Source organism: Coturnix japonica, chromosome 1, assembly GCF_001577835.2.
Source record: "Coturnix japonica isolate 7356 chromosome 1, Coturnix japonica 2.1, whole genome shotgun sequence".
Classification (NCBI taxonomy): domain Eukaryota; kingdom Metazoa; phylum Chordata; class Aves; order Galliformes; family Phasianidae; genus Coturnix; species Coturnix japonica.
The window spans coordinates 3,697,389-3,725,352 of record NC_029516.1 but is presented as its reverse complement, the minus strand read 5'-3'; the positions used below and the strand labels follow the sequence as shown (position 1 = coordinate 3,725,352).

General features: G+C 41.7%; 1 protein-coding gene across 2 annotated transcripts in view; it reads right to left on the bottom strand.

The window, feature by feature from the left end:
- The window catches only part of TAF3 (TATA-box binding protein associated factor 3), a 109,193-nt gene extending 81,915 nt beyond the window's left edge, over window positions 1–27,278 (bottom strand). The window contains exons 1-2 of one of the 2 annotated variants that reach the window (XM_015866803.1): window positions 27,003–27,278; window positions 17,304–17,546 (exon numbers count right to left, since the gene is read on the bottom strand). In XM_015866803.1, the coding sequence (XP_015722289.1) occupies window positions 17,304–17,546; window positions 27,003–27,168 (409 nt within the window). In that variant the 5' untranslated portion in view covers window positions 27,169–27,278. Of the gene's footprint in view, window positions 1–17,303; window positions 17,547–18,629; window positions 18,649–27,002 lie in introns of those variants that run through there. The other variant, XM_015866876.2, reaches the window with a different exon arrangement.
- Between the last annotated feature and the right edge of the window lie 686 nt (window positions 27,279–27,964).

Here is a 27,964-nt window from a genome sequence, read left to right as displayed (position 1 = left end):
AGAGGTTACAACCTGGGGTTCTCTCTCCCCTGCTCTGCTGAATTCTCCCCTTGGTTTTGTGTTTTTACTTGCCACATCATCCAGTAAAACAGAGTAAACATCTTAGCCATGGTGAACAAATAGCACACACGTCTCAAGAAAATAAGAGATGGGAAAAAAAAGTCCCTCTCTAACTACAATTTACACTGAGTGATTTTTTTGGGGGGTTACCTTTTCTTTCTCTTTTATTTCCCTAAACTTTCAGCAGTGGGTTCCATTTCCAGCTGCTTCTGCTTCCTTAATAACACCTTCACATTTCTGCAAGAAAACTCTGAGAGAAGAAATGGATTTTTAGTGACATAAAACCAACACACTGCATTTTTTCTTCTCCTTTCTCAGTAGTCCCAGGCAGCACCTATCGCTCCAAGTTCCAGAATCACAATCCATACCAAACAGCGTGTATCCTGTAGACACTACCAAGAAGTCTGCACGTAGCAGACAACATTGTTTTGACACTGACACGAAGAGCATCTGAATCGTTTTGTCTTGCTGCTCGAGAAAATTCATGTCTCCAACTATTGTGCCGTCTCTATCAGGGGGTTGCTAATTACTAAAGCTGCTTGTTATTACACGTATCTAATTAATATTATCAGTAAGTCCAGAATATACACGCACTTCAGAAGAATGACCCTAACAACCACCACTTCAACCCATAACAGAATTAGGATGTACTCAAAAAAAAACATTACAAGATTAGACAGGGGAAATAATAATAATAATAATAAAAAAGATAACTTGATCAATGTTCAGATTCTTCTGAAAGAACTACAGAAATAACAGATAACTGGAGACTATAATAGAAGCTTTAAAGTTCGATATCTGACAGCATCACAAAATCTTACTTGAAAAGTCTTGGGACAAAAAAAAAAAATTAAACATGCTGAAAGAATTGAGACGAGTGGGAATGAATAAATGCAGAGAGCTGTCTAGTAGGAGTCTCACTATGGCACATTCTTATTGTAGCAAACTCTAAGAACAAGGGTGATATCATTAAATGAACCTCGTCAGAAAGTGCCATAGTGGGAGCGTGGAGCAGACACTAATGGAAAATGACAGCTATTAGAAATCCATGCATAAATAAACTATTATGCTTAGAAGAAGTAAGCTGATCTCAGCATGCAGGAAACAATATTAATTTCAAGAAAGCTACTAATTAGGAAGAGACACAAGGAATATAATACTGCAAATTTGACCACAGCATTTTGGGCTGCCTTCGCTGTAGACAAAGACACACAGCGCTGCATAGGAGCAGTGCAGGTCTGTATGCCAAAACCAAGTTCCAGTTGGGGCAGGGCATGGCAGCTTGAAAAGCTGCACACACATTAGGAAGGACTTCAGAAAAAAATGAGGATTCCAGAATGCTGGAAAGATTGTGCTTTCAGAAATATATATATAAAGAAAAAACAGCTAAACATCTTTGCTTAGCAAAGTAATACATATGACAAAGTTAAGGTGCGGGAAAAGAGTGCATGAGGTTATAAAAATATAATAAAATATATATATATATATATATAAAATATAATGAAACAAATTAGTTAAAGAAAACCAAAACTCAGTGAGCACCAACAGCACGCAGGCTACAATCACTTTTGGAAACATCCATAGGCACATACATGCACACTCCGTTTGGCATTAAAGGGGAAGCGTGCTGAAAGTAAAAGACCAAGAGATATCATCAGATAATTCTTCAGTATCTATTTTCTCTCTCCAGCTATTTGATAGTGAGACTATACTGGAAATTACGATACTATTTCTATTTTAAATCATGCCTTAGACATTCATAATTCGCAGGAAAAAAAAACAACCAAACTGCTGTATCTGTTAAAAATACAACTTCTTATACATGGATTCCACACAGAAGCTCAGTTTTTTTGGGAAAGTTGCCTTAAGACTTCAGCTATTTCTACTCACAAAAATATTTCCTTCCATGCACCTTTTTTTATTAGCAAAAGCAGCACAAATATGAAAAGTGTTTTAAATCAAAGTGTATTGAATACATTATCACATCGAATAGGTTGAGCTTCTGGTTGAATGCAAAGAAGCATTTAAAAATAGCAGAACGTGCAGCTGTCTGAGAGCTACACGTTCAATAGCCTTAAGTCATAACTTCTTTCTACTTGAGGCTTGGAACAATGCTATAAAATTTTTGCACGTGTGGTATCTGAAGGGAGAAGAGTGATATAGAACTTTTGGGCTTTTACACCTCAGGATTTTCTAGCTAACATGAAAGTGCAGTAAACTTTATGTTGGAAATTCCACTGAAAATAGAGCGCTGCCTACATAGTTGTGCCGTGATTTGTAAAGTGTTACTGTTAAAAACACAGTGATGCTATAAACACAGAAGTCTGAACCAATATCATTACTGAATTTGCATTAAACAGCAAATGAGATATGATAACTATGGTGAAAAACCACAGCTGTGTTATTTGAGAACACCAGACCTCACCTGATTGAGTTTTCAGAAGGAAGAAAAAATACCTCATTTTCCAAGATATCTACAAGATCGAAGAAGAGAAAGAGCAGTGGAATGTGTATTCTCCATACAGTTGGCTCATTAACAAGGTCCAAATATTGACCAACAGACTGCGGAAACACAGCTCCATTGCTTCATAAAGGACAAGGACACCCCAGAATCAGTCAGCACATGACAGGATTGTACCCATCTCCCCATCTGCTCATGAAGCAGAGCAAGTATAACCCCTTAGCCCGCACCAATGGATTCATGTTCTCATCAGGGATTCCTGCTTGTCATAAGGTGGATCCACTGCAGAATATCAGACAAAGAGGCATAGAAGTAATCTCTGAGTGAAGCCCCTCAAGCATAAGCTGCCCCAGTGTCTTCTGTGTAACTTCTAATGCACAGAATTCTCAAATACTCCAGATCCAAAAGACATCTCAATACTGCACACCTTCCTGGACAGACAATACACCCAAGCACAACTGGTTTTGGGTTCTGTTCAGCATTATAAAATGACCCTACAGAAGTGCCCTTTTAACACTGCTTTGATGCTTTTAGTAATCAAGCTGATTTGTTCAGTGACATCCCTTTATCTATCACCATAAAAAGAAACCTCAGACATACTTTGGTCCTGGTGAATATCCCTTTTCCATCACAAACCAAAACATACCCTCGCAGAGCTATATGCTGGAACTACACCACCACATCATATCAGCTGCAGGAAGGGTTTGGCTCCCTTCAAACCATAACCTCCCTTCACCAGATATCACCACATCCTCAGCATCTCAAACAAATGTAGAATTAAATGGAAACAGGTCAAGGTACTGATTTTCCCAGGGCTGTAACTGGGATGGCAGTGACAATGCCAAGAGTTTGGTGTACTCTAATGGCTTTGTTTCCACTCAACCACACAATGTGCTCTTCACCAATATATGTTTTAGTTTTCCCTCTCTCCCCAGCTCCAGAAACACCCAGACCATTTTTGCTGCCTTTTGGGATTTGTTTGGTCTCCCAAGGACAGAAATTTCCAGGATCAAACTGCTGGACCTGGCACTCCAAACTGTGCCAGGTGTATCATACTAAGCTCTAATTCTTTAACAGAGATTACTGCATAGTAAGTACTTACACAACCTCCCAAGAAGACACACTATGAGCGTAGTTATCTGATCTCCACTGCTCAGATCAGCCTTAAACATTTAATTTTCTTTGCATGTGCTTGTTTCGCTCTTCTCGGCTTCCATCCCAAAGTTTCCATTCTGAAAGCTGGTGTGTGGTGTACAAAAAACCACTCTCTCAGGGTACATAGCCCTTCACTTTGCTTTCAAGCAAGAAAGAAGGCAGTGGTAGAAAGATCTATTCAGCAATTTCAAGTAAGCTTAAAAAACATCGTATTAAAATTAATTCAATGCAGTAAACATTACTACCAGCCTCTAAGTGATGCTAACTTAAAAAGTAAAGTTTTAACACAAAGCTCAAAATATTCTACTTGTGAAATCTATTTTATAGACACATTTTATAACGTATAGCGATATAAAATGCTATGTAGACTCAGATTAGAGAAAGCCTGTATCTTTCATATTCTTTTGCTGTATGTAACTGAATTGTGCTGCTATTGTTTCAAGAACTTACTTTACTATGAATGTTATAAATAAGATACATGCACAAAAAGCAAAATGAAAGCTTGAGAGAACTGAACTGAGTTTTGCAGTATAAACTCAGGCTTGATGTTGCATTGGCAGTGAAGGTATACACAACACAACTTGGTATAAGCAGTTAACAGTTAAAAATACAAATCCTCGGCAATTACAGTATTAACATGCTTTCAAATAGAAATAAAAACACCTCCACGTGTTTCTAACTTGTCATCTATTAAATCAGAAGGTGTGATGACAGAACAGCTAACTCGCCTCTAAAACAAGAGGCAACGAGCCTGAGTATTGCTCTGGATTTTTGCCAAATGTCATTTTTAGTAAACTCTGTTGTAATTAGGAATTTGGTTCTCTGGGTGAAGAAGCAGGACTATTCTTTGCATGCTGCTTCTTACAGCAATTGATTGCCTTAAATATGTTCATGTACCATGCTACCTGTGACCAGGAGAGGCTCCTGGCTGAACAAAGCTTTGGCTCATTAAAATGGAAAGGTTACAAGCTGCTGTCTTAATGCTAGAGAAAGAAATGAACTACCGTTCAGGAAAAAAAAGAATGGAACTAATGCATTTCTGGCTGTTCAAAAAGTAACCCTGACCTCTGTTAGACGTCAGGATACTAAATACAGGAAAGGAAACAAAGTCACCTAATTCTGGAGAATCGTGTTCAGCGTGTTATCTGATAGCAGCCGTGTTCTCTCCACGTTCATGTGATACAGCATGGACATGACTTCTGGACGGGATCTCTCACTCTGAAGCTCAGTTGTTCCCTCATCTCACTGCCCTTTCATAAAAGATTATCAGGGAAAGCAAAACTTACACCAATTAAGGCAAAGAGAACTGCAAAGCTGGACACAGAGAAGCTGCAGCAAAGCCGAGCAGTTTGAACTGCCATCACCTTGGAGTCATCTGCGATAAACAAAAGAAGCAGTTTTTGTTTTTAGTTTTTTGGGTTTTTTTAAAGCCAGTTCTGTGCATTTCTTTGTAAAAAGAAAAAGTGAAGTTTTCCCTCTTGAGACGCTACCAATGCATTTCATCTCTTCTATGCAGCATTAAAGGTAACAGCAGCTTAATGCAAAGACGCACTGCACAGAGAAACAGATCTAAGCCAATTAGACTACTGCAGAAACCTCCTCTGCTGTGTAACAATAAGGAATTAAAACATTTTCATTTATTTTCACTTAAAAAGGAAGTCGGAGTCCTGCGACTGTATTGATAGGAGTGATGTGCACATACTTCTGGGCACGCTGCCTTGAACGGAGAAAGAAGGAGCTGGTTCTTTCAGATGGAGTGGCTGAGTACAGAAGTCCTCTGGTTCGACTCCCTTTGCTCTCGATAAAAGCACGGAGCAATGAACTCTCAGGAGATTAGCATACACACACTAACTCCAAAAACTTTAGGCAGCATACATGTTCCTTTGAGTCTTGTACATGTGTCGTATATAATGCGCCCTTTTTGATATTAAAAAGTTGCTAAGTTGTTCTCAAGCTGGAAAGGGTTTTCCATTTAGATAAGGCCAATAGCTGCTGCACAGAATAAGCACATGTGTAACACTGCAGTCTGAAAGCACAAGTGTTTGCCGTTCTACTGGGGGCTGATAAGAATTATTCCATTTCACACAATGCTACTGGAAGTTATTTAACCCTGACATGCATTCTTTGGGTGGTGAATATACCATAGCCAGCAACGCTTCCCCACATCACACACCTTTCTGTCGCAGCACATTATAACCATCTGTCCCTCTAACTTGCTTTTTTTTGCATATAATTACTCTAAAAGCCCACACACCTTTTCTATACACACTGATGGGAAAATATCCATACTACATGGAAGTTATCCATACTACACACAGGTCTAGCGGCAACCTAGAAAACACACGTGCACTCCTGAATTTTCCATGAAAAAAAAGGAAAAAAAGCTTGTTGCGTGCATTCAGTCAATAGGACCCAGCCTCAACTCAGGATTACTTGAATTACCACTGAAACACAGTAATCGTGGTGGGAAGATGCAGCGGCTACTCAGTGCCTAGCGGTTTTTACCCAATGAATTTGAAACTGCTTGGGGCATTTAGGTTGGCAGAACTCTATAACCCAACTGGAGCTGCGCCAGGAGGGTTAACATGCTACTCTTGAAAAGTGAGCCACCAAGGCTTTAATCGCCACAAGTGGCCGGGACTTAATTTTTCATCTCATTTGAAATATGCTGGTCTCAGCAGCAGAACAAGCTTCTTATAAAACACCATCTACTAATCAACACTATTTCCTCCTCCAGCGTTTTTCTGTGCATGTTTCCTGTATGAATGCTGCAGCAACCCTCTGTGGTTTAGCCTAGGAAAGTCACAGCACAATCATAACCTGCCATGGTAGAGCACAGGACATGCCCTGCACACAGGGCAAGTACAAAATCAAATTCATCCAATAACAGAGACCACAAAATGCAAGTTTAAGAATCAATTAATTCCCATTCTTCATTTTCTACAACTGTGGAAGCATTTTTTTTAGAAGATCCCAATTTGGAAGGGACTTGTGTGTATTGAATCCAACGCCTGGCTCCACATACGACCTCCATTCTGACTTTCACCAGGCAACACTGTGCGTTTTTAATATGACAGATTTACACCAGCACCCCATCTGTGTAAAATTACACCAAACTACACAGCAAAAGCACACTCAGGGAGCTCAGCTCCTTTTGAGAGAGAATGTCGCTGTGAAGGAAGGTCCTTAAGGACGGACCATTTCTACAAGCGAGGCTTTGAAGAAATGCTGTGTTTCACCCTGAATCATCTTATGTTTAAAGGACAGATTATGCATCAAGCGGAGTCTGCGACAATCAGCACGTCTAAGAGAAGGCAACATAAACATTAAGATGCCATTGATTTTTAATTCATGTAAAGTAGCACCATCACGGCTATAAAATTCCACTTTGATTTTTCGGTTCATCCAAACCACTGTGAGTTTATCCCATTCTTTTTTTAAAGGATAACCTTCTCAGTTACGAAAAAATCTAAGGTCTGATGTTAAAGGGTGATAAACAAATGGCAAGATCTCATTAAAATTGAAATGGATTTCATTTGTAATTCTGAAACTGCCTAAAAAAATCCCAGCTCAAGCTCTCTGGACAAGGATGGATAGGTGATTTTAACCACAGCTTTGGTCTTGAAAAGACATTGAACATATATTCAATGCAAACATACTGCAAATATTTAATTATATTTACACAAGTACTGAAAAAAGAATACTAGAATATGCCTTGCAGTTTATTCTTGCTGATCTGAACACATAAAACTTGTGTTAAAACTGTTGCACGCAGGAATGGTAAAAATCCATCAATTCTTTTTAAAACAGCGAAAGAAACGAGATATCCCTGACAGATTACAGAAGAGCTATCACCGTCAGCAATATATTGTGATTTAAAATATTCAGAACAGAAAGAAAGCCTCTCTAATGCATGTGTTAAAGTTTCCCATGCAAAACCAAATGTATCCTTGTTTCATATTTAATTTGCAATAGGATACCCAGCAGCTGAGCTATGAGAGCTTTCCTGGCTGCTGACTAACTGCCTGCTGAGATGGGCTCCACGCATAGGTAACACTCGATTGAAGACCAAATCCTTAGAGCTACATCTCAGTTCCCTTGAAAGCTAATCTGAACACGCTGGACTCGAAAGGAAATGAAAAGTGAGTTTCTCTCCCTTCCTATGGCACTGGCACTTCCTGTGTTTTAGCGATTGGTCAAGAACTATTATTTCCTCCATGCTATTCCCAATTGTGACTGTCAGACATCGTTAACGTTGTCCGCATGCAAGCACAAACCGTTTTGTTAAATACGCCAGGAACAAAAGTTCCCCATCCCCAGAAACTTGGAGAAACTCGGAGAATATTAAGATTCAAGTATGCTATGCCTGAATGAACATGCTGCTCTAAACATTTAGAAATGCAAAGTTCATTTGCTGAGATGAGTATCCACAAAAATCTATGCAAGATAAGGGGTATTAAAATTATTCACTCTCCAATTCAGAATGGATTATTTGGCCAATCTGTTAAGCAGTACCTCTCAGACACACAGAATCAGTACCATCCTCCTCCCCTCGGGGAAAAGAGCTCATAACGTTTGAAGAAAAATATGCTTCAACCCAACTGTAAGAATACAGATGAAACGCACAGTCTTCCTTGAACACAACTCTTTGGAATGGGAAAGCAGCAGACATCAACAGCATGAATGCAGAGGGCAAGCAAGTTCACCAGAGAAAATAAATTAAGTTGAATGCTGCAGATTGTAAAGTGGCCAGAATAAAGGCTATTTAAGTTATTGGGCTGTTTTAAATACAAACACACAGAGTTGAACTTAAATTTATCTCTCCATATAAAATATCACCTCTGGCAGCATGGAGTCATCACTTATAACCATGATTGAAACATTAATCTAAACCAAGTCAGAGAAATTTGTGACTTATTGTGTTACCACCTGAAGACCCTATGCTTTCCAGCCTTGGGCTAAATACAAGCCAAATCCAGCCCTGCTCAAGTTTGACATTGCTTTTCAAAAACACAGGTATGCTACAGTAGCTTTTACTTAACTGGTCCAAACAATACGCATTTATATACAATATGCAAATAGAATCACATTTAACCCAGTCACGCAATACACAGCTGTTCAAAGCAACAAAATCCAAACTAAAGAAACCTATAAAAATACAGTCTTGTCAAGTCATCAGAAAGATATTAATGTATCTAATGATTGCAATTTAAAATAAAAACAAACAACAAGAATGATTCTACAAAAAACACTCTTTACAGATGAACTTTAATTATCCAAGCGTCTTGCTACATGAACCAGGGTCACATCTCCAGCTGCCTCCTAATTTGAACTCTCCACGTTATCCAACTTGAAGTTTCTCAAGCTCTTGCAGAATGAAGTGGAACTGCCTACACACAAAAATGAGTTATCCTTTCCTAATGACTTACCCACTCACTAATATTCCCTTTGGTGGAGAGTTGGAGAAAAGAGGATCACATACTCAAAGGTGAAGACTTGAAGAAGGCACTGAAGTTAAGTGCTGTACGGTAAAGTTATAATGCTTATCTGTGTGTGGCAAAAGACAAATAATTCAAATGAGCTTTCTTAGTCATAATTTTAAAAATTAGAAGGCAGAGTTCCACGGTCTTAACCTGGACTCTACCACATACTTGTCTGCAGAAGATTGTAATGAATCATTCACCTGATTGATGCAAGGGAGATACGGGTCCCGTAATCCACGCGTGATCTTTGTCTAGACAACGGCTTGTTCTGATGCTGAGATCAAGGTTATGCTCAACTAGACTTGAAAACATGCATCTAAACAAAGTACACTGTCTATTCCTGAATAGCTCCGAGCAGGGATAGTTTCACAAGACAAAAGAAACACTTCAGACACTTCAAAAGTGTTGAAAACTGAGACTACTTTGCTACTAACTACTTTGGAGAATAGTTATTTGGAACAATTATATGGAAGGACAGCTCCTAAAGTCCAGGTGTGGATCCTGCCCTACATCCATGCAAATACCACAGCTGTTAGTCACCAGCACAATAATGTGGACACTGCTGGGGAAACTTAGGGCAACGTTTCATAAAACAAGAGATAAGTGAGGTTTTAACACCTAAACTCAACATCTTCTATTTCTATTACCTTCCCAGTATGGTACAAAATCAAGGCTTGCTTGGGTTCTGAGCAGCTTCTCCGCAAGCTTGGTGCAAATACCAGGGCAGAAGTTAACAATCAGATCTGTGGGTGTGAGACCAGCAACTAAGATAACTGGCCTTTAAGAAGCAAAATTAAAATTGTCAGTAATCACTGGCTAACATTTTCATTACTTTAACATGGTGGCAAAAGTCAAAGAGAGAAAAAAAACCCAATTATTTAATTTCACAATATGGAAATTTAGGAAAGGCTCCCACATGGAGAAAAAGCAAGGAAGAATAATACAAGTTACGATGCCGGCTGTTAAAACTGGAATATTACTCCTCTCTTTCAGTCTGCTTTAAACAGCAGCTAAGCTTTGCATTTCTCACCCCCCTCCCCTAGAGTCACCAAAATACTCTGCACAGTAAGAGAAGGTCTGAAAGGCTTGAGAACAGTAACACACGGCTATCAGATGATAACCTAATCTGAAACTTATGCTTCCAAAGGTTCAGAGGTGTCTGATGATCCAGATGAAATGAAACCCTCAAGAATAGTAGCAGTAGACAGTGCAGGAAGCAATGCGGGCTACAAACAAAGTCATATATTGTCAGAAAAGGGAAAAAACTGATCTGACGTGACAAGTCAGGACAAGTGACAGAAGTTTTGCTGAAAAAGGATCACGAGGAAATTAAAATCATGACAGCATTTCTGTTCAAAACACACAAGACAATAGAATCCTTTTATCATAAAGTCCCATTTTCTCCTCCGGTTTTGTTATAGCCAAACTTGCAATTTGCACATCATAATGCAATGAAAGAACCCATGACTTTCATTCCGATTCAATGTAAACAATTCACTGTAAAAGACTGGCTTCTAAGAAGCAACTTCTGCATTGTGCAGTTTGCACTTTGAATCCCTAAGAAATCACTAACAACTTCTAAGCTATCTAAACAGGTCTGGAAAAAAAACAAAACAGAAAAATCTTTGTGGGATGGCTCTGAAGGGATGATATCCCCCCCTTGGAGAAAAGTCATGTTAACTGCATTTCATTTGCTGTATGTGGCAAGTAAAGCTCTGACAGCTCAGGAAACTAAACAATGCTGATTTTTTTACTGCTGGCATTATTAACTACTTTACAACTCAGCTTCTTGATAAAATGTTTTCTATTTTTGCTATTCGTGTATGGTGAGGTCCCAGGTTGGTTTACCTGCTTTCAAGGATAGGATATTAATGTATAAGAAAAGACAATATAAAGCCACAAAAATCCTCACAAGCTAAGATGAAGGTTTACCCTTTTTCCTCCAAAAATAAACCAATGCAAATGCTTTTAATTCAGCTCCTCACTTCCAGCAGCTCCTCTCTTTGCAAAAAACAGTCAAAAATCTTTTATTTCTTTTCCCCAAAGACATGAATGATTAAGGAAAGCAAGGTATTAACCCCCACAGTATTTAAAATAGCATATGCCTCTGTCTACATAGTATATAGATCCTAGCGATGTCATTGGGCTTCTGCCGTGGTTAAAGTTTTACTGTGGTGCTTATTACATTGATTTTCTTCCCCCCCAAACATTGAAAATTAACTGAAGCTCTTTGGCAAAAACCTATTTAGCTTCACATTTTAAGCCTATAAAAAAATCTTCCTCGTTAAATCCTTTCTTGCAGTATTTCACTGGAAATTATGTTTTAGATTATGATACTACTGCTCAAGAAAAGGTAAAGATACAGCTGTCTTCCCAATTACAGCTTTATCAGCATGCATTCTATAAAAGAGTTATTCTGCTGTCTAATGGCAAGATTTAAACCAGGCACATTTTCTGTATACTTTTTGTTCCTGCCTCATATTTTCCTCTTTCTTTGAAACCTGCCTCTCCTATTGGCTCTTTCCCAATGCCTTTCTTCTGCCTGCATCTCAAGCTTGGCTGCCTTTCTCATTTTGTCTGTTTTTTCCTGTTGCTTCTTCTTTGCTATACTGATGCATACATGAAGGCTCATTCACACAAAAGCAATCAGTGTCTAACACTTAGCACAGTACCTGGCTGGCTAAAGGAAGCCTGCAAATGCTCAGCGCCTGGGCATGGTTAGCAGCCAGGAGCAAAGTGCTCACAGTCTAGCAGGGGTTTAACTCTTCAAATTGGTTGAATACTACACAGTACCTGTTTGTTGATGGGTGGTGGTTTCCTAGCCAAATATACTGGAAATGCTCTGCTGAAAAGATCATTGCTGCTTTTAAACCACCGGTGTAGCTGTTAGAACAGAGAAGAGTTACTCTGTGGAATTAAAGTAGATCAGGGGAAAGGCAGAAAGGCTTAAAAACAGCAACAGCGAGACCCGTGTTATCAAAATGGCAAAGTTGATATCCCTGTATTCTTTTTAAAGCCCATTGCATGCTAACGTAGAAAGAGGTATTGCCTTTGTTTAACCCTTGAGGAAACCAGAGACTGAAATTAGGCTGTTTTGAGATCCTTGCTACATTCAGCTCTGGACCACAGCCAAAGGAAAAAAAAGCACTGCAAGACTGAGAGGCCAGTGACAGTTTTAAAATCTCATATATCTAGCCACCAGAGCTAGACACTAATGCTTTATGCCACTGTGATGCTTAATGCTTACACGGTTACAGTTCTAGCACCAGGAGGTCCTAGACATCAGATGCAAAAATGTTAATTTTCATGACCAACCTTGCTTCATCCCACTCGTTCTCATCAATTCAACCAGGATTTTTAGCAATCAACGTTATATGAACAACTAGAGATGTCCTGTAATTGGACAGCTGGGTTTCAATGCTACCAAGTGGCTGTAAGAACCAGGCTCTGGTGGGTAATGGGTTCCAGTATCACATCAACAGCAAAGAGAAGAAAAAACCAGGACTTTTAAGGAGATCAACAATTTTATGCTTTGATCTGCTGGGGAAATAAAATGCTTTGACAGAAAAGGTTTTAAATAAATCTGAATTTGTACATCGTGCCAAGAACTGGTCCTGATTCTAATGATCAGAAACACAATGTCGGTGCTGTAATACACATTATCAAGAGTGAAAGACCACAAAACATAATGCCTGGTACAAATTACATTTGTTTCCAGATGATCTCTAAGGAAAAGGAGTTGAACCTCCATGAGTGGGAAGCGAAGAGATACGAAGCAGATGACAGAAAAAGAAAGCAAGGATTAAAAAAGATTGTTTCACTCCCTAAAAACCACCCAATTCTCCCTGCAATCTCAACATTGGGAAGAGACTCTCATGTTCTTTCCCTTGTATCCTTCTGATGTACCCCAACACAATCACGGGGCAAGAGAGGAATTAAGGTCTAACCTGAATTATCATGACCTATGGTACAAGCACAAAAGCAACACGTTTTCTTTAGCCTCCAAGCCACAGAAGAAGGGAAGGACTACACAAACTCAGAAAGATGACAAAGTGGTTATTTAAAGAAATATATATTATTAAAAATGTGGCAATGCATCGAGTGCAGGTAGAAATTATTTCCAGGAAGCTTAAAATTAAGGTTACCACTGCACATGTAGAAGATACACTTGGCTTTGTTTAATTAATGGAGAACGATACGTGTTCTTAAAACATCAGGAGCCAGGGCTTTAAACAGTATCACAGAATAAATGTAATAATGATTATTATTAGCTATGGAAAAGTAGCTGGGCTTTCTCAATTGGCCTAGTTTCAACTCAGTGCTGTTTTGCTTCAAATGAAATCAATAAATTCTATGAAGTTGATGCATTATTGCAAAACTATGTTCTTCTACATTAAAGAGCAAGAAATAAAGCATGACCATCATGTTTTGCAACTCATTTATTTTTTTCTCCTTCTTTAATCTGTCTTACAAGTTTACCATGACATTTTACTGACAACAGTGCTAAAATAACTCCAAAAAACACAAAAAGGAGACTAATTAAAAATAGGGAGACAGTGAACATCGTGATACATTGGCATAAAATTATTTTTCAGTGGCCTTTGTAAAAATACTACTAAAACCCAGCACTTGCTATGGCAATACCGAATCAGATCATTTTACAAAACATATAATTTCATATGCAGATCTTTGCAGTGCCAGCTTTCGGATGAGCACCAGATCATTTAGTTTAGTTTGACCTACTGAAATGAGGCACTTCTAGTTTTAGGCGAGAAAATGCTCGCTGCTTTCTTGGAACAAAACTTCTGGCCCTGAACTCAACTCAACAACTGATACAAATTACAGATGGTGAAAACCTATTTGCCGTCATCCCCTTCCCCCGCAACTTCAGAAATCATTCAGAGCGCTGCTTCAGCATTTCTCACTATTAAGTGTATATATGAAGGAAAAGGCTTTGCTCGGGCTGGACTGAACTTTGCCAAAAACTTGATAACAGCACAATGATAACTTATATCTCAAAAACTGCTGGGTAGACTGTATACTCTGAACACAAAACCACCAGATCTAGAGGAGTGGAAATAAGCGGCCAGCAACACGCATGGAACACAGGTTGCATTGAGAAGGAGGTTAGCAGCACCTACTGGTCATGGTGAATACTGAACATGGACTTTTATCTAAATGAACAATTAAATAACAAAATCTTCTTACTACTCAAGCAACTGATCTAGAATTACCTGTGAAGTCACTTCGACGCTAGAGATAGTACTTTTAATTGGATCAGCTGATAAAATTAAAAGATACCACCTCAACTAATAAGCTTTCTTTGGCTCCTTCCATCGGACCATCACAGTCACATTACTGCTAAACTGTATCAGCACCAGTTATATATGAATCATTAGAAGTAAATACCCATCCCATGAGCTGAGCACAAGGCTTCACTATCAAATGGGACGTAGCTATTTTTCCTACTGTATGTGACTGAAAGATTTACACTTGCACATCGCGACACACACAAAGCCTTCCTTCATTACTGGCTAATTATTACACACTCAAAGCAACTCAGACAGTGTGAACTGCGCAACATTAGCAATCAGTTTTGTTTAACCTATGAAGGTCTGCAAACTATTCAAACAGCTTTTGCAACTCTCTATTTCTACAACGCATTCCTCAAATCTGCAAAGTAAACCTTGTTCTACCAATACATCGAGGCATCTACAGCGGTCTCTTGTTCTACCTTCTCTCCCCTTAAACACCCCCAAAATAGAACCCAAATGAGAACACACTGAGCACGCGATTACAGATAGTATTTTCAGCAAGCATTTACTCAAGAATTAAACTGTTCTTAATTGCAAGTATTTTATCTCAGCTATAACAAACCTATATTCAGCTGTCATATTAAAGTTCGCTTTAAATTGCTATTAAAAAAAAGAAAGTATCCTTTTTTGTGAAGCTGTGTCTATGGGTCCTCTGATACACTAGCCTTAGGCGTTAGAAGTTTTCCTGGTTCTCATCCAACTTTGGAAATAATATCTTCTTGCCTCGGGTGTTAAAAGGATTCATACATTATTTATAAGGACTGCTAAAATCTAACTCCTGGATCTAAACTTGCAAGAGAGTGAGTATAAAAAGTTACATACCAAAAAAAAAAAAATACAACTGTCCTCATTTCAATTTTTACTCTTTCTTTGCATGCCACGTAGAGCCAGACTGAGTCTATAATATTCTCACCTCTCCCTCCCCTACGTTCTGATGTTCTTCTACAGCTGCTTTGAGCTCTTTAGGATTTGATCTTTCCTGAGTGTTTTTCAAGTTTGATTTTCCATGTAAAAAAGAAAACCCAAAAGGCAGTACTGTCGGGTTACACATCAAAGGAGCTTGACTGCTCTGACAGAATGGTGTTTGTTTACCTCCTGAAAATCAGACTCGAGAGTATCAAGAAAGTAGCCAGGACAGCACAGCCAAAATCCCTTTCCTCACTTTCCAAAGTCGCCTTCTATGTTTTTCTCTTATTGATGCTGTTATAACATACATATAAGTTACTAACATTTTGCCTTTTCTTCCCATCTCGAGAGTTATTGCTAGGTTTTGAACGATACTTTCAACAGCCTTCATAAAGAGGAGATACCAATATCTTCTTATCAATTCAAGAATATGTTTCTGCACTGAACAACATTTTCACTTCCCGGATCATACGAAGGTAAGAGCTTCTATAAACCAAAAGCATTTTATAAACTACCTATTCTATGCAATTAAAGACAGTAGAAAAGTCAAGTCTACAAAGTGTCAGGAAACACTTGTCAGCTTGAGCAAGTCCTCCAGTTGTTACTGGAAACAGAACATTTTTCTGGACAACTGCACACACTGAAAGCACTGTATATGACATTCATTTACAAGTCAATAGCTGTTTCCAACTCTAGTTTCTCTTAGATAAAATGAAGCCCACAGAAACGCTATCTATCTGAGCACCCTATATGAAAGATATAGCAGCTACTGTTTTCTAAATGATTGAATAATTGCCCCATCCAACATTTGTAGCAGCACAGTTATGTATTTCACCTTACCAATAAGGCGACATCATTTATTCGCTGTTACACTTGAATTTCTGTATGTATTTCAGCCTTTGAGACCTAACTTCTTCAATAAGAATGAGAAAGACAACAGAGCATGATGCTGTCCCCTCCAAAATTTTAAATGAAATAAATCTTTTGGGAATTGTGTCACTTTGTTAAACTCTTATAGGAAAGAATGATCCCCTTTGTCCGGCATTTTCGCAAACCACAAACTTATCCGTGTTTGTTTCCTCCCAAAGCACACATATAGGACGTTCGCTGTTCAAAGAGAAACTTAGATGAGGTTACATTTCTTGAACATTTACCTTATTAGCTAGCAATCAAATTTCATGTAGCTAAAAGAAAAAAATAAAGCAACAATCTTGCCTTCTTCAGTGCCACTGTTGAAATCCTTGAGTTAACTGCAGCTTGCTGCATTTCTACAGTTGGTTTCACTGTTACAGCGAGCCTCAGCCTCTGCCTCTGTGGGACTTTCATACAGGAAAGGAAAGGAGAGCACTTGGAATAGCGATGATAAATAACCAGCAATGCCAGCCAACATCGGTAAAGAAACTTAGAAGTAAGCACCGTGCCTCTAAACAAACCTTATTTCTTTATTTTAAATCAGACTTAACTAGAAGATGACTTTAGTTGGGCTTTTTTCTTTTTTTTTTTTTTCTCCTTTCTTTTTTGTTGTTTTTACATTTGCTCAACAGAAGTACCAGGTGACAGGAGCTGAGAATGCTGTGCCAGACATTCCTCCTTCTTTCACCTTTACCAACCTCTTGCACTAGGTACAAGATAGGGAAGCTATCACATACGAGGTACAGAAAAGAACACTTCTTGTCACCCTTAAACTTAAGCATGTTATAGAAATGTGTATAGACACAGCACATTTTGATACCAGATGATCTCTGAAGCATGTAAATAACAGTGAAAATTTAGCTTCCGCCACAGCGCTGTCACCTACTTTGGCAGCACGCTTTAATATCACCTTAGCCTGTGTAATTTTCAGTGACTACACAGCACAAGGATGTACGCAAATATGCAAACACACAAGGACCAAAACTGAAAACAAGATGATTAATTTCGCACCTTCTTGAGAAGAGACAATAGGAGGCATATAGTCCGGGATGTATTCTTTCCTTTCTTCTGCATCTTTACTCCCAGGCTGAGGAAACTGTAGGACATTGTTCTTGCTGACGGGAAACGAAGGGATTTGATGTGCGAAAGTCACAGGTTCAATATTGTGTATGTAATCTTCTAGTTCATGTAGATTAACCCCCATGAGCTTGAAGGCATCCCCTACGTCATCCAAAATTGGATCTGTGCGGCCATCTGTAACAAAACAACAACATCACAATGACATTTTTTCAAACCTCCTGCTAAAAAAAGATTAACCTGCAGAGATCACAATTTGCCTATTTGCGCTACCAGTAATGGAGATTAATGATCCATAGTTCTGCCAGGTTTATCACTCGCTGGGCTATTAAAAAAAAATTCCAAGTTAAGAACGTATTTATGTTAAAAAATGTTTTATTTCAATCCCTAACATGTTAAAGAGCTGTATATCAACAGCACAGCAAGGAAAACTGAGGAAGGCTAACGGGCAGCTTTCCCCGGCAACAGAAAATTAACACCACTCAAGGCACTCTGATATCATAAAGTACATTAAAATGAGCAAAACGAGCCCTCAGTGTGCTGAAAGTGTCCCTTTAACAACACATAGGTGACCAGAGATTATTTTTCAGTTTAGAAAATTAACGATTCTATTTGCCGAATGAAAGTAGTTCATAGGGAACAAAAAAAAAAGATATCTTTTATGTATCTCTTGATAACAAAAATTCTTGACGCAGTATCTTTCCATCAGATGGAAGCTACAGGCTTCATAAGCTATGAGTCACTCTACCTACCAGCTAGATATACCTCCTGGATGAAACAGTAATACCTACAGCGTTCTGATGATGAGAGAATATTCTAGTCTAGATTTTAGGGACCAGTATCCTATGGTGTGGTTCAAGTTAGACTCTACTTGAGTCTAACTACAAAAAAACTTCTCTTATTTCATTCTGCACATGTAATTGGGGTCAGAGATGTAAATTATACAGCACAGAAGTCCTCCAAGTGCCTCAGTTTCCCCTAAGCAGACAGAGATCAGTTCCTCCAAACGCCTCCAGAGGGAGAACAGGGCACCTGGCTTCAGAACTATGGCACCGCTTTGTGTCATCCTAACTCATCACCATCATCAAATAGATGCCTTAAACTACAAACATCTATTTTTTTGTTATTCTATAAAATTATACTACATTATTAACACTACGGCTTATGAAGATATTATAACCCTAACTGATAAGTTGCAATTTGGTTGTCAAAAGTAATAATGGGAAACCAGCCTGTGCTTATTTGAAGGAACACAATCACCATTCTGAACTCAGAATCAGAAGGCTCGGCTCTGGAGAACTGGGTCGAGGGGGTGGGGGAAGAAAGGATTCTCTTTTGTTCTTTTTCTGAACCTAATCTCCTCTTGATTTATCTTGAAGCCAAAGCAGCCGAACGTGGGCTGGTTCTCACATCACTGGATGAATTCAAACTCCCAGCCAACTTCTGCCTGCAGGAACGTTTAGAAAACACAAAGTTTGTTCTAGAATTTCTCTTCTCAGTCTTGCGGTGAAGATAAGAGCAATGCTCAGATTATGGCTTTGATTCTCAGCTCTGTAACACAGGCCTCTTGTGTGACTGTGGGCAAGGCGCTTGTGTTTTAATTCTCTCGCCTCTTTTGTCCATATTAAGAATGTGAACTCCGTATGATGAGAACCATCTCTTACTTTGTGTTCATACAATATTTAGTACAAGTGCCAATTATTTCCCCTGCAGACTCCAGGGATAGATAAATCCAGAGGCTTACACAAACGTAATTAAGACCATCACAATTTTAGGGCAGTTTTGAAATCCCTATAGTTATTGTACATTTGATAGAAGTGTTTTACCACTAAAACCTGAACTTAGTTGACACAGACAAGAAATCTTGCATGTCAGTTTTAGTCACTCTATGGACTATGCAGATACCTTTGAACTCAATGAACCACTCATTAGGGCCAAGCTGAACAGGCAGTTAAAGTGCAAAGCCTAAGGAAAACTCCTTAACAAGCCCCATAGCAGAGCATATTTATTCCCTGGATGTTTATTCTCTGGATGCTCTTGAAATTCCTGACTGTGCCATGCTCAGAGATGATCCATGGGGAGCCTCAGCTCTCATGCCCAGGGCAGACATCACCCAGACCCAATACCATACCAACATATAAGGACAGACTGTGCTTATCAAAGAATGATTTGGGTTGGAAGGGACCTTTCAGATCGTGTAGTTCCAACCCCCTGCTGTAGGCAGGGACACCTCCCTCTAGACCAGGTTACTCAAAGCTCCATCCAGCCTGGTCTTGAACTCTTCCAGGGATGGGGCATCCACAACCTCGCTGGGCAACCTGTTCCAGTTGAAAACCATTTGCCCTTGTCCTTCTGCTACACACACTTATAAAGAGTCCCTCCCCAGCTTTCCTGTAGGCCCCTTCCGGTACTGAAAGGCCAGTATATACTAGATAAAACCGAATGAAAACTCAAAGGTTTTAAAAGCTGCAACCATCACAGCAATGAAAGCACAGATCGGTTCACCTTTTCTTTTCTAGAAACACCACCGCAGTGAGAAAAGCATGCAAATAAATAAATAAATAAATAAATAAAAATTGGTTTCGAAATGCTTATTAACTACAAATACAGCACAAAAGCGCCTTAAATGCAAGTTCAGTTGATTCATCAAATTTGGAAAAAAACTCAAGCTTGTGCCTTTATACTTCTAATAGATTAACATTTCTCTTCCCTACCTTGGTCAATTCACTTAAACAGCAGAAGCCAGACACATTAAAGAGAATGCTGACAAACATGCAACTCTCCTGCTGTTTCACAAGAAAAATAAAGTAATAATTCTATGTCTTGATATTCTTCAGGTATCTCTGCTTCCCTCGGTGTAAAAATTCATATGCTGGTGCCTTCCAGTAAAATAAGCAATCCAATGTTTTGCAACAAGTGCCAGATTACAGCTTTGGAGGTCTTGGGTTCCAATCTCATACTGTTCTCTATATGACAATGCTTCAAATAATATCACAGAATCATAGAGTTGCTTGAGTTGGAAGGGACCTTTAAAGGTCATGAAGTCCAACTTTACTGCAATGAGAAGAGACACCTACAGCTCATTCTGGTGCTCAGAGTCCATCCTGCCTGACCTTGGATGTGTCCAGGACACCTGTTCTCTGGGATTGGGAAGAGACACAAGACAGAAGGATGCTTCATCCAGCAAGTTACAGCTCTCCTGCTGATCTCAAACCAGTGGAGAATGGTTCTCCTTTAGGCTGTACTATCTCCCAGAAAGGCAATGATGTTCTAAAACTGATAGAGCTATGGTAACCAGCAGAGCTAAATTAAGTCACAGAATCACAGGGGTTGGAAGGGACCTCCAGAGATCATCAAGTCCAACCCCACTGCCAAAGCAGGTTCCCTACACCACATCACACAGTTAGGTGTCCAGGCAGGTCTTGAACAACCCCAGAGAAGGAACAACCCCTTGGGCAGCCTGTTCCAGTGCTCCATCACCCTCACCATAAAGAAGTTCTCGTGCACATCCGTGCAGAACTTCCTATGCTCCAGTTTCTGCCCGTTTCCCCTCGTCCTGTGTCCACACACTGCCAAAAAGAGTCTGGCCTCGCCTCTTTGCCCCCCACACCTCAGATATTTATAGACCTGGATCAGGTCCCCTCTCAGTCTTCTTTTCTCAAGACTAAACAGACCCAGTTCACTCAGCCTTTCTTCATAGGGCTCCTCCTTCACCATCTTTGCAGCCCTCTACTAGACTCTTTCCAAGAGATCCCTTTTGTACTGGGAAGCCCAGAACTGGACACAGTACTCCAGATGAGGTCCTACCGGGGCAGAGTCCCCAACTCATTCATCAGAAAGCTGCAGAAATGGCCACGCAGTCACCTTACTCAGCCTTGTTGTGTACACAAGTAAAGAGGAACCTGCACGCAGAAGTGGATCCAAACAAACAAACCACGTGTCCACAGTGAGAAGCTGTCCAAAGTCTAACTGCTGCTCCGTGTCACCGGAATCATCCAACTCAGGTTGGAAAAGACCTTAAGATCATCGAATCCAACCATGACTTAACCATGCTACCCAAAATAATAACACTTTGTTAAATCATGTCCCTCAGCTGACAAATATTCATGTTATCCAAAGAGACTGCGGGGCTGAAGAATGTCACTGCAAGAAGCTCTAATTCTCTCCCTAAACTTCATCTTATAATTGGTCAATGCACAAATGACCTTTGTCAGTCCCCCCACATCCTCTCACCTCCCCTATCTAGGACCCAAAGATCACGGAAGCCAGTGAAAAATTAACAAGTACAGAACAGAAAGCTTCTGTTTTCATGCATTTTTTTGTTAAAGCAGAATGCAACTGCAGCTCTGAAATACATACATAGAGAAAAAATACTGAGTCACTACCCATGCAACATGTGCAACCTATTATTAGCGTTCATCCTTATGTTTGTAGAGAAGCATCTTCAAGCAGTGAGTTATTCATTCTAGCTCCTCAGCTCTGCCACAGATTCCCTGTGCTCCAATAAGCCTCACAGCCCTGCCGTGCACTGAATATGTGCACCTGCACCAAGGAGTTACTCCAGAATAACTCAAATATACAATACATGACTTTCATCCAGCTGGAAGCACGCACAGCATGTATACATCTATTTGAGTGCACTTCATTGGGGAATAAAGGGTCCTGCTAACATAGTTAGCAGGCAGGCAAAAGCATCTTCTTGCTATTTTTGCTCAGCTTGCTCCTTTCCCCAGTAAATTTATAAACGTTGAGTAAAATGAAATCAAGTTGCCTTTCTTTATCGCTAGCCAGTAAGAAGTTAATTGGTTTAAAACCATCAAAACTCAGGGTTATCAGGCATCGAGAGGTACAACTATTGGAACAAAAGTTACAGGATTTAACAGGCCCCGGATAGATACAGGTCACAGCGTTCAGAAAAATCAGTGCAGGGAATTAGCTTAAACTGCGCCTCAAATCCTAATGCTATAGGGATTAATATTATATACTGATAAGAGCGAAATCTCAAAAAGTAAAATAAAAATCTACAAGGTAAATTGGGTTGATTCCAGGTTAATTCTTCCCATGGAGGAAAACGCTGGCTCGCTGTTGGCATTCCCCAAACTCACTTCCACCTCTTGCAATGCTATGTGAAATGTGAGTGCAAAGAGACACAGCACACGATAGGGAACTCTCCCCTAAAACAACAAAAATGGGCATCTTGGCTTTCAGAAACTGCATGATGCCATTTGTTTTGTAGTCCCAATCCCTTAATTACACACTCCAACACCGGTTTTCAAATATTATAGCATAAAAACACGTGTGAAGCACTCAGCATACCGAATAGATTTCCTCATGAGCTTCTCACAAACACAAACAGCATAACACGGTTTACTTCAACAAGCAAACCCTCACTTTCTCCCCTGTAAGTTCACCCTCTCCTCCACCCCAACACAACATTCCGAAGCATTTCACAGCATCAAACACATCTCAAGTCCGCTTTGCGAATCGTTTTGTCTTCTGTTCGCTCCCATCAGCTACAGCTACTGCAAATGCAAAGAAACAACAGCAGAAAAGTAATGAAAATCGTGAATGTGGCTCTCCTAATGGGATGTAACAGCTGGAACAAAGATCTAACAGCTGGGAAAGCCATCACTTTCTTTTGCAATTGAGAAAATATGTGAACGGCGATGACATGCTTTTCAAAGCAATACCACGCTGCCTCAATTACGTCAGAGTAAATCCATTCAGTTTTGAAGACAAAGATTATGTCCCTGCAGCTGACAGCCCTGCTAACTCAACCCCAACTGGTCCGACTCTGAGATAACACGCTGACAATGAAGATGCTACAATTGGAATTTAATTAATTCTACTTATGCAAAACCATGGTGAAATTCAACTCATTCATCCAGAGCCGGGTTTGTACAGCCACTTCTTTTAGGCGCAGAAGGAAACAGTTCTGAAAAAACAGGGAGACATCAGCTGAGCATTAAGGTGCCTTTTCACAACCCTTTCAGATTAATAAATACAGGTATCATTTTAAGAGATAAATGAGGAAATATCCATATTGCTGACATGAAAACAGCACATTCCCTTTCTCCACTGAAGAAAGAAAGATAAAAACAAAACGAACAGAGCAGAATTATCCTCCTTCTCTAAACCTCCTCTGGCACAACTTGTGGCCATTTCTTTCAGTCCTGTTCGTTGCCTGGGAGAAGAGGCCAAACCCCTCCTCATCACAACCTCCCTTCAGGAAGTCATAGAGTGTGAAGAGGTCTCCCCTGAGCCTTCTCCAGACTTAACAACCCCAGCTCCCTCCGCCACTCCTCATTGGGGGTCGGACTCGATGATCTCTAGAGGTCCCTTCCAACACCTACAATTCTGTGATAAGCTAAGTACCCTCGTGATTACAGAGGGATGATCACCTCTCTGCTCCTGCTGGCCACACTATTTCTTATGCAGGCCATAATAAAGATATCAAACAAGAGAGGCCCCAGTACTGACCCCTGGGGGACACCACTTGTAACAGGTCGCCAGCTGGACTTAACTCCATTAACCACTACCCGCTGGGCACAGCCCTCTAGCCAGTTCCTTACCCAAAGAAGGCTATACCTGTTTAGGCCATGGGCAGACAGTTTCCCCAGGAGAATACTGTGAGACCGTATCAAAGGCTTTGCTGAACTCTAAGTAGACTACATCAATAGCCTTTCCCCCATCTACCAGTCTGTTCACCCAGTCATAGAAGGAGACGAGGTTGGTCGAGCACGACCTGCCCTTCACGAACCCATGCTGGCTGGGCCTGATCCTCTGGACACCACACAAGTGCTGTGTGATCTCACCCACAATGATTTGCTCCATAACTTTCCCCGGTACTGAGGTCAGCCTGACAGGCCTGTTGTTTCCCAGATCACCCTTACGGTCCTTCTTGTAGACAATCAGCAAACCTCCAATTCTCTGGGTAACCAGATAACCAGGAGCTCTGGTAGATGGCAGAGAGTAGCTTGGCAATCACCCCCACCAACTCCCTCAGCACCTGAGGGTGGAGCCTGTCTAGTCCCATGGACTTGTGACAGTCCAGATGGAGAAGGAGCTCTCTAACCATCTCCACCTGAATAACTGGGGGTATAGTATGCATGGCCCTGTTGAACCTTCTCACCTACCTACTTTTAGAGCCTGTTCACATCCCCCTGGATGGCATTTCTCCCTTCTCTGCTGTCAACAGCACCACTCAGCTTGATGTCACCTGCAAACTTGCTGAAGATGTGCTTGAGTCACCCTCATTTTGTGGTTCTCACATCCCCATAAGTTGAGCAGAAGTGCCAGTACAACACTCAGTTCACACAGACCGGACCAGAGTTGCCACTTGTCATCCTTCCCATACATCCCCTCCTGAAAAGCAGTGCAGCAACCCCAGTCCTACTCTTAGGGCACCATTGCTCTGAGATACTTCATCAAGCCCTCCCAAACCCAAGCAGCCGTGAGGGACTCACAGTGTCATCATCCTCCATCCACTACCAGGGCAATATTTGTTGCCCTCTTTCTCAGCTGTCCCCACATAGACATGTTGCTGTGCACACACAGACTCCTGTCTCCCTTCTCTCTCCTCCCACCTGGTGCGAGCTTCCTGATCCACATCTCTTCCCCAGTAATGCTACCAACAGCTCTGCTCTCCTAATCCCAAATCCAGCAAGGCCCCACACTGTCCTGATACACATTAATCCCTCACTCCAAGCTGCATGGCACCCTACACACATACATCCTTGATCCCACAAGCACAGATCCCTGTGCTCTCTTTGCATATTCACCTCCCCTTAAACCAAATCTTCCATATCCTCTTCTGTATACACACAACTCAACCCTGCACAGTGCAGGCAGAGAAAGGGAGGCAGCAGATCCATCTCCTCACTACTTCAAAGCTTAATTACCCCCATACCCACAGTTCTGTAGTCCCAACTCCTTGCCCATCTCCCACTAGCCCACAGCCTGACCTCTTCCATCCCCTCACCTCTCACTTAGTTGCTCAAAGACCAACTGCCCAGACACTCAACATGCAGAATTGCCCCACAGGACATCCACCTATGCCCTCCAATTATTGCTCCTATCCTCATAGCTCCCAATGCTGCCCTACAGCATTCCTCCCCATACTCTACAACACTGTCCCACAGCCTCCAAACACAGAGCTGCCCTTCCTGTGACCCCAAAGCATTGCTCCTAGCCCTATGGATCCATCACTCCCCTACAGCTTCCCACCCCACAGCCCTCAGCACTGCCCTACAGCCTCCAACCCTACAGCCATCCTTTCTACGCCCCAAAGTACTGCTCCTAGCCCAACAGTCCCCCAACACTGCCCTACAACCTCTTACCCCACAGCTGCCCTTAATATGCCCCCAAAACATCACTCATAATCCTATATTCTCAAACACTGTCTGAATGCTTTCCTCCCTGTGGACCTTAGCAGCTGCCCTTCCTAAGTATTGCTAAGTATAGCCCCTAATGCTGTCTTACAGCTTTCCTACTTACAGCCCTCAGCACTGCTCCACATCTATCAAACCCACAGCCAGCCCTTCTATGTTCCAAAGCATCACTTCTAGCCCATAGTCCCTATCACTGCTCCCTACAGACTCCCACTCTACAGCTGCCCTTCTAATGTCTCCAAAATATTGTTCCTACTCCCATACACAAAAACTCTGCCCTACAGTCTTCCTCCTCACAGCCCTAAGCACTGCCTCCTCTTGGCCTCCAACTGCACATCTGCTTTTCCTGTGCCCCCAAAGTATTGCTCATAGCCTTACAGTCCCAACACTGCCCTAAAACCTTCCTCCTCACACCTCCCAGTGTTGCCTCTTGGCCTTCAACAGCTTTCCTACCCACAGCCCTCAGAACAGGCCCACAGCTCCCAGCTCCACAGCTGCCCTTTCTACGACCTCAAAATATCGTTCCTATCTCCACAGCCCCCAACACTGCCCTATAGCCTTCTACTTTATAGCCCTCAGCAATGCCCCACAGCCTCCAAACTCACAACTGCCCATCCTGAGACCCCAAAGTTTTGCTCCTAGACCTGTGGCCCTCATTGCTGCCTAACAGTTACCCATCCCATGAGCACTGGAACAGGCTGCCCAGGGAGGTGGTGGAGTCTCCTTCTCTGGAGATATTCAAGACCCACCTGGACGCCTACCTGTGTGACATGGTGTAGGGAGCCTGCTTTGGCAGGGGGGTTGGACTCGATGATCTCTAGAGGTCCCTTCCAACCCCTCCAATTCTGTGATTCTGTGATCCCATGGCCCCCATTACTGCCTTATAGCCTTCAACCACACACACCCTATACATATACCTCCAAACCTTTATCCCTAGCTCTACAGCTCCCAACACTCCTTATGCTTTGCTTCTTATACCCTCCAGCACCATCCTATAGCATCCAAACCCACAGCTGCCCTTTCTGTGCTCCAAAGCATCACTCCTATTCCCGTATCCCTCACATTACCCTACAGTTTTCCTACCCGCAGCCCTAAGAAGAAGCCCAGAGCCTCCGAACACACAGCTGCCCTTCATACTGCCCCAAAGCATCATCACAGCCCCACAGCCTCACCCCACACAGCCTCTCATAACGTATCCCTCGTACCCCCACAACCCCACACCGCGGCCCGGGATCTCACTCACAGAGCTCGCAATAGCGGTGGCAACCCCGGCCCAATCCTTGCAGGTACCGCTGCAGCACATCGGTAAGTAGATCGCAGGCCGAAACCTGTACCGAGTCCCAACCTAAAGCCTGGCAAATCTGCGCTACCGATACCCGCAGCAGCCACCTCGAGTACGTCTCGCACATGCCGCCTGGGCTCGGCTCCGCGATACCCACGCCCGCCCTGAGCCGGCAGGGCCGCGGGAGGCTCACGCAGGGCCCGCCGCCGCCGCCGCCATCTTGGCGCCGCGCTTCGCTCCGCCCCACAGCAGGCAACGCCGGTCCAACGTCGAGAGCATCGAGCGGAGCCGCCACCGCTGAGTCCTTGTCACAGAATGAGCCGGGTTGGAAGGGACCTCAAGGATCATGGAGTTCCAACCCCCCTGCCTGGCAGGGCCACCAAACATACACCTTTACTAGATCAGGTTGCCCAGGGCCCTGTCCAACCTGGTCTTGAACACCTCCAAGGACGGGGCATCCACAACCTCCCTGGGCAGCCTGTTCCAGGGCCTAACCACTCTCCTAGTAAAGAACTTCCCCCTAACATCCAACCTAAATCTTCCCTCTTTTAACTTAAAACCATTTCCCCTAGTGCTGCTATTATCAGCCCTTTTGAAGAGTTTACTCCCCTCCTGGGAGTAAGTTCCCTTCAGGTATTGAAAGGCTGCAATGAGGTCACCCCGCAACCTTCTCTTCTCCAGGCTGAACAAACCCAACTCCCACAGCCTGTCCTCATAGGTTTTCCAGCCTTATACCACAGTATAAGCTGAATAATTCAAAGTGAGTTTGTAACTGGAGCGAGAAGCACAGGACTAAATAGGAGTGGTGTCTTATGAGAAGTTGATCAGTTGACAAGTTGGCTGCTTGATTTATTAGAGTGCTGATTAGTCAATTAACAGTCTATAGTCTATTAGATCAGTCCCATCCCGAGCCTGCTGTAGTG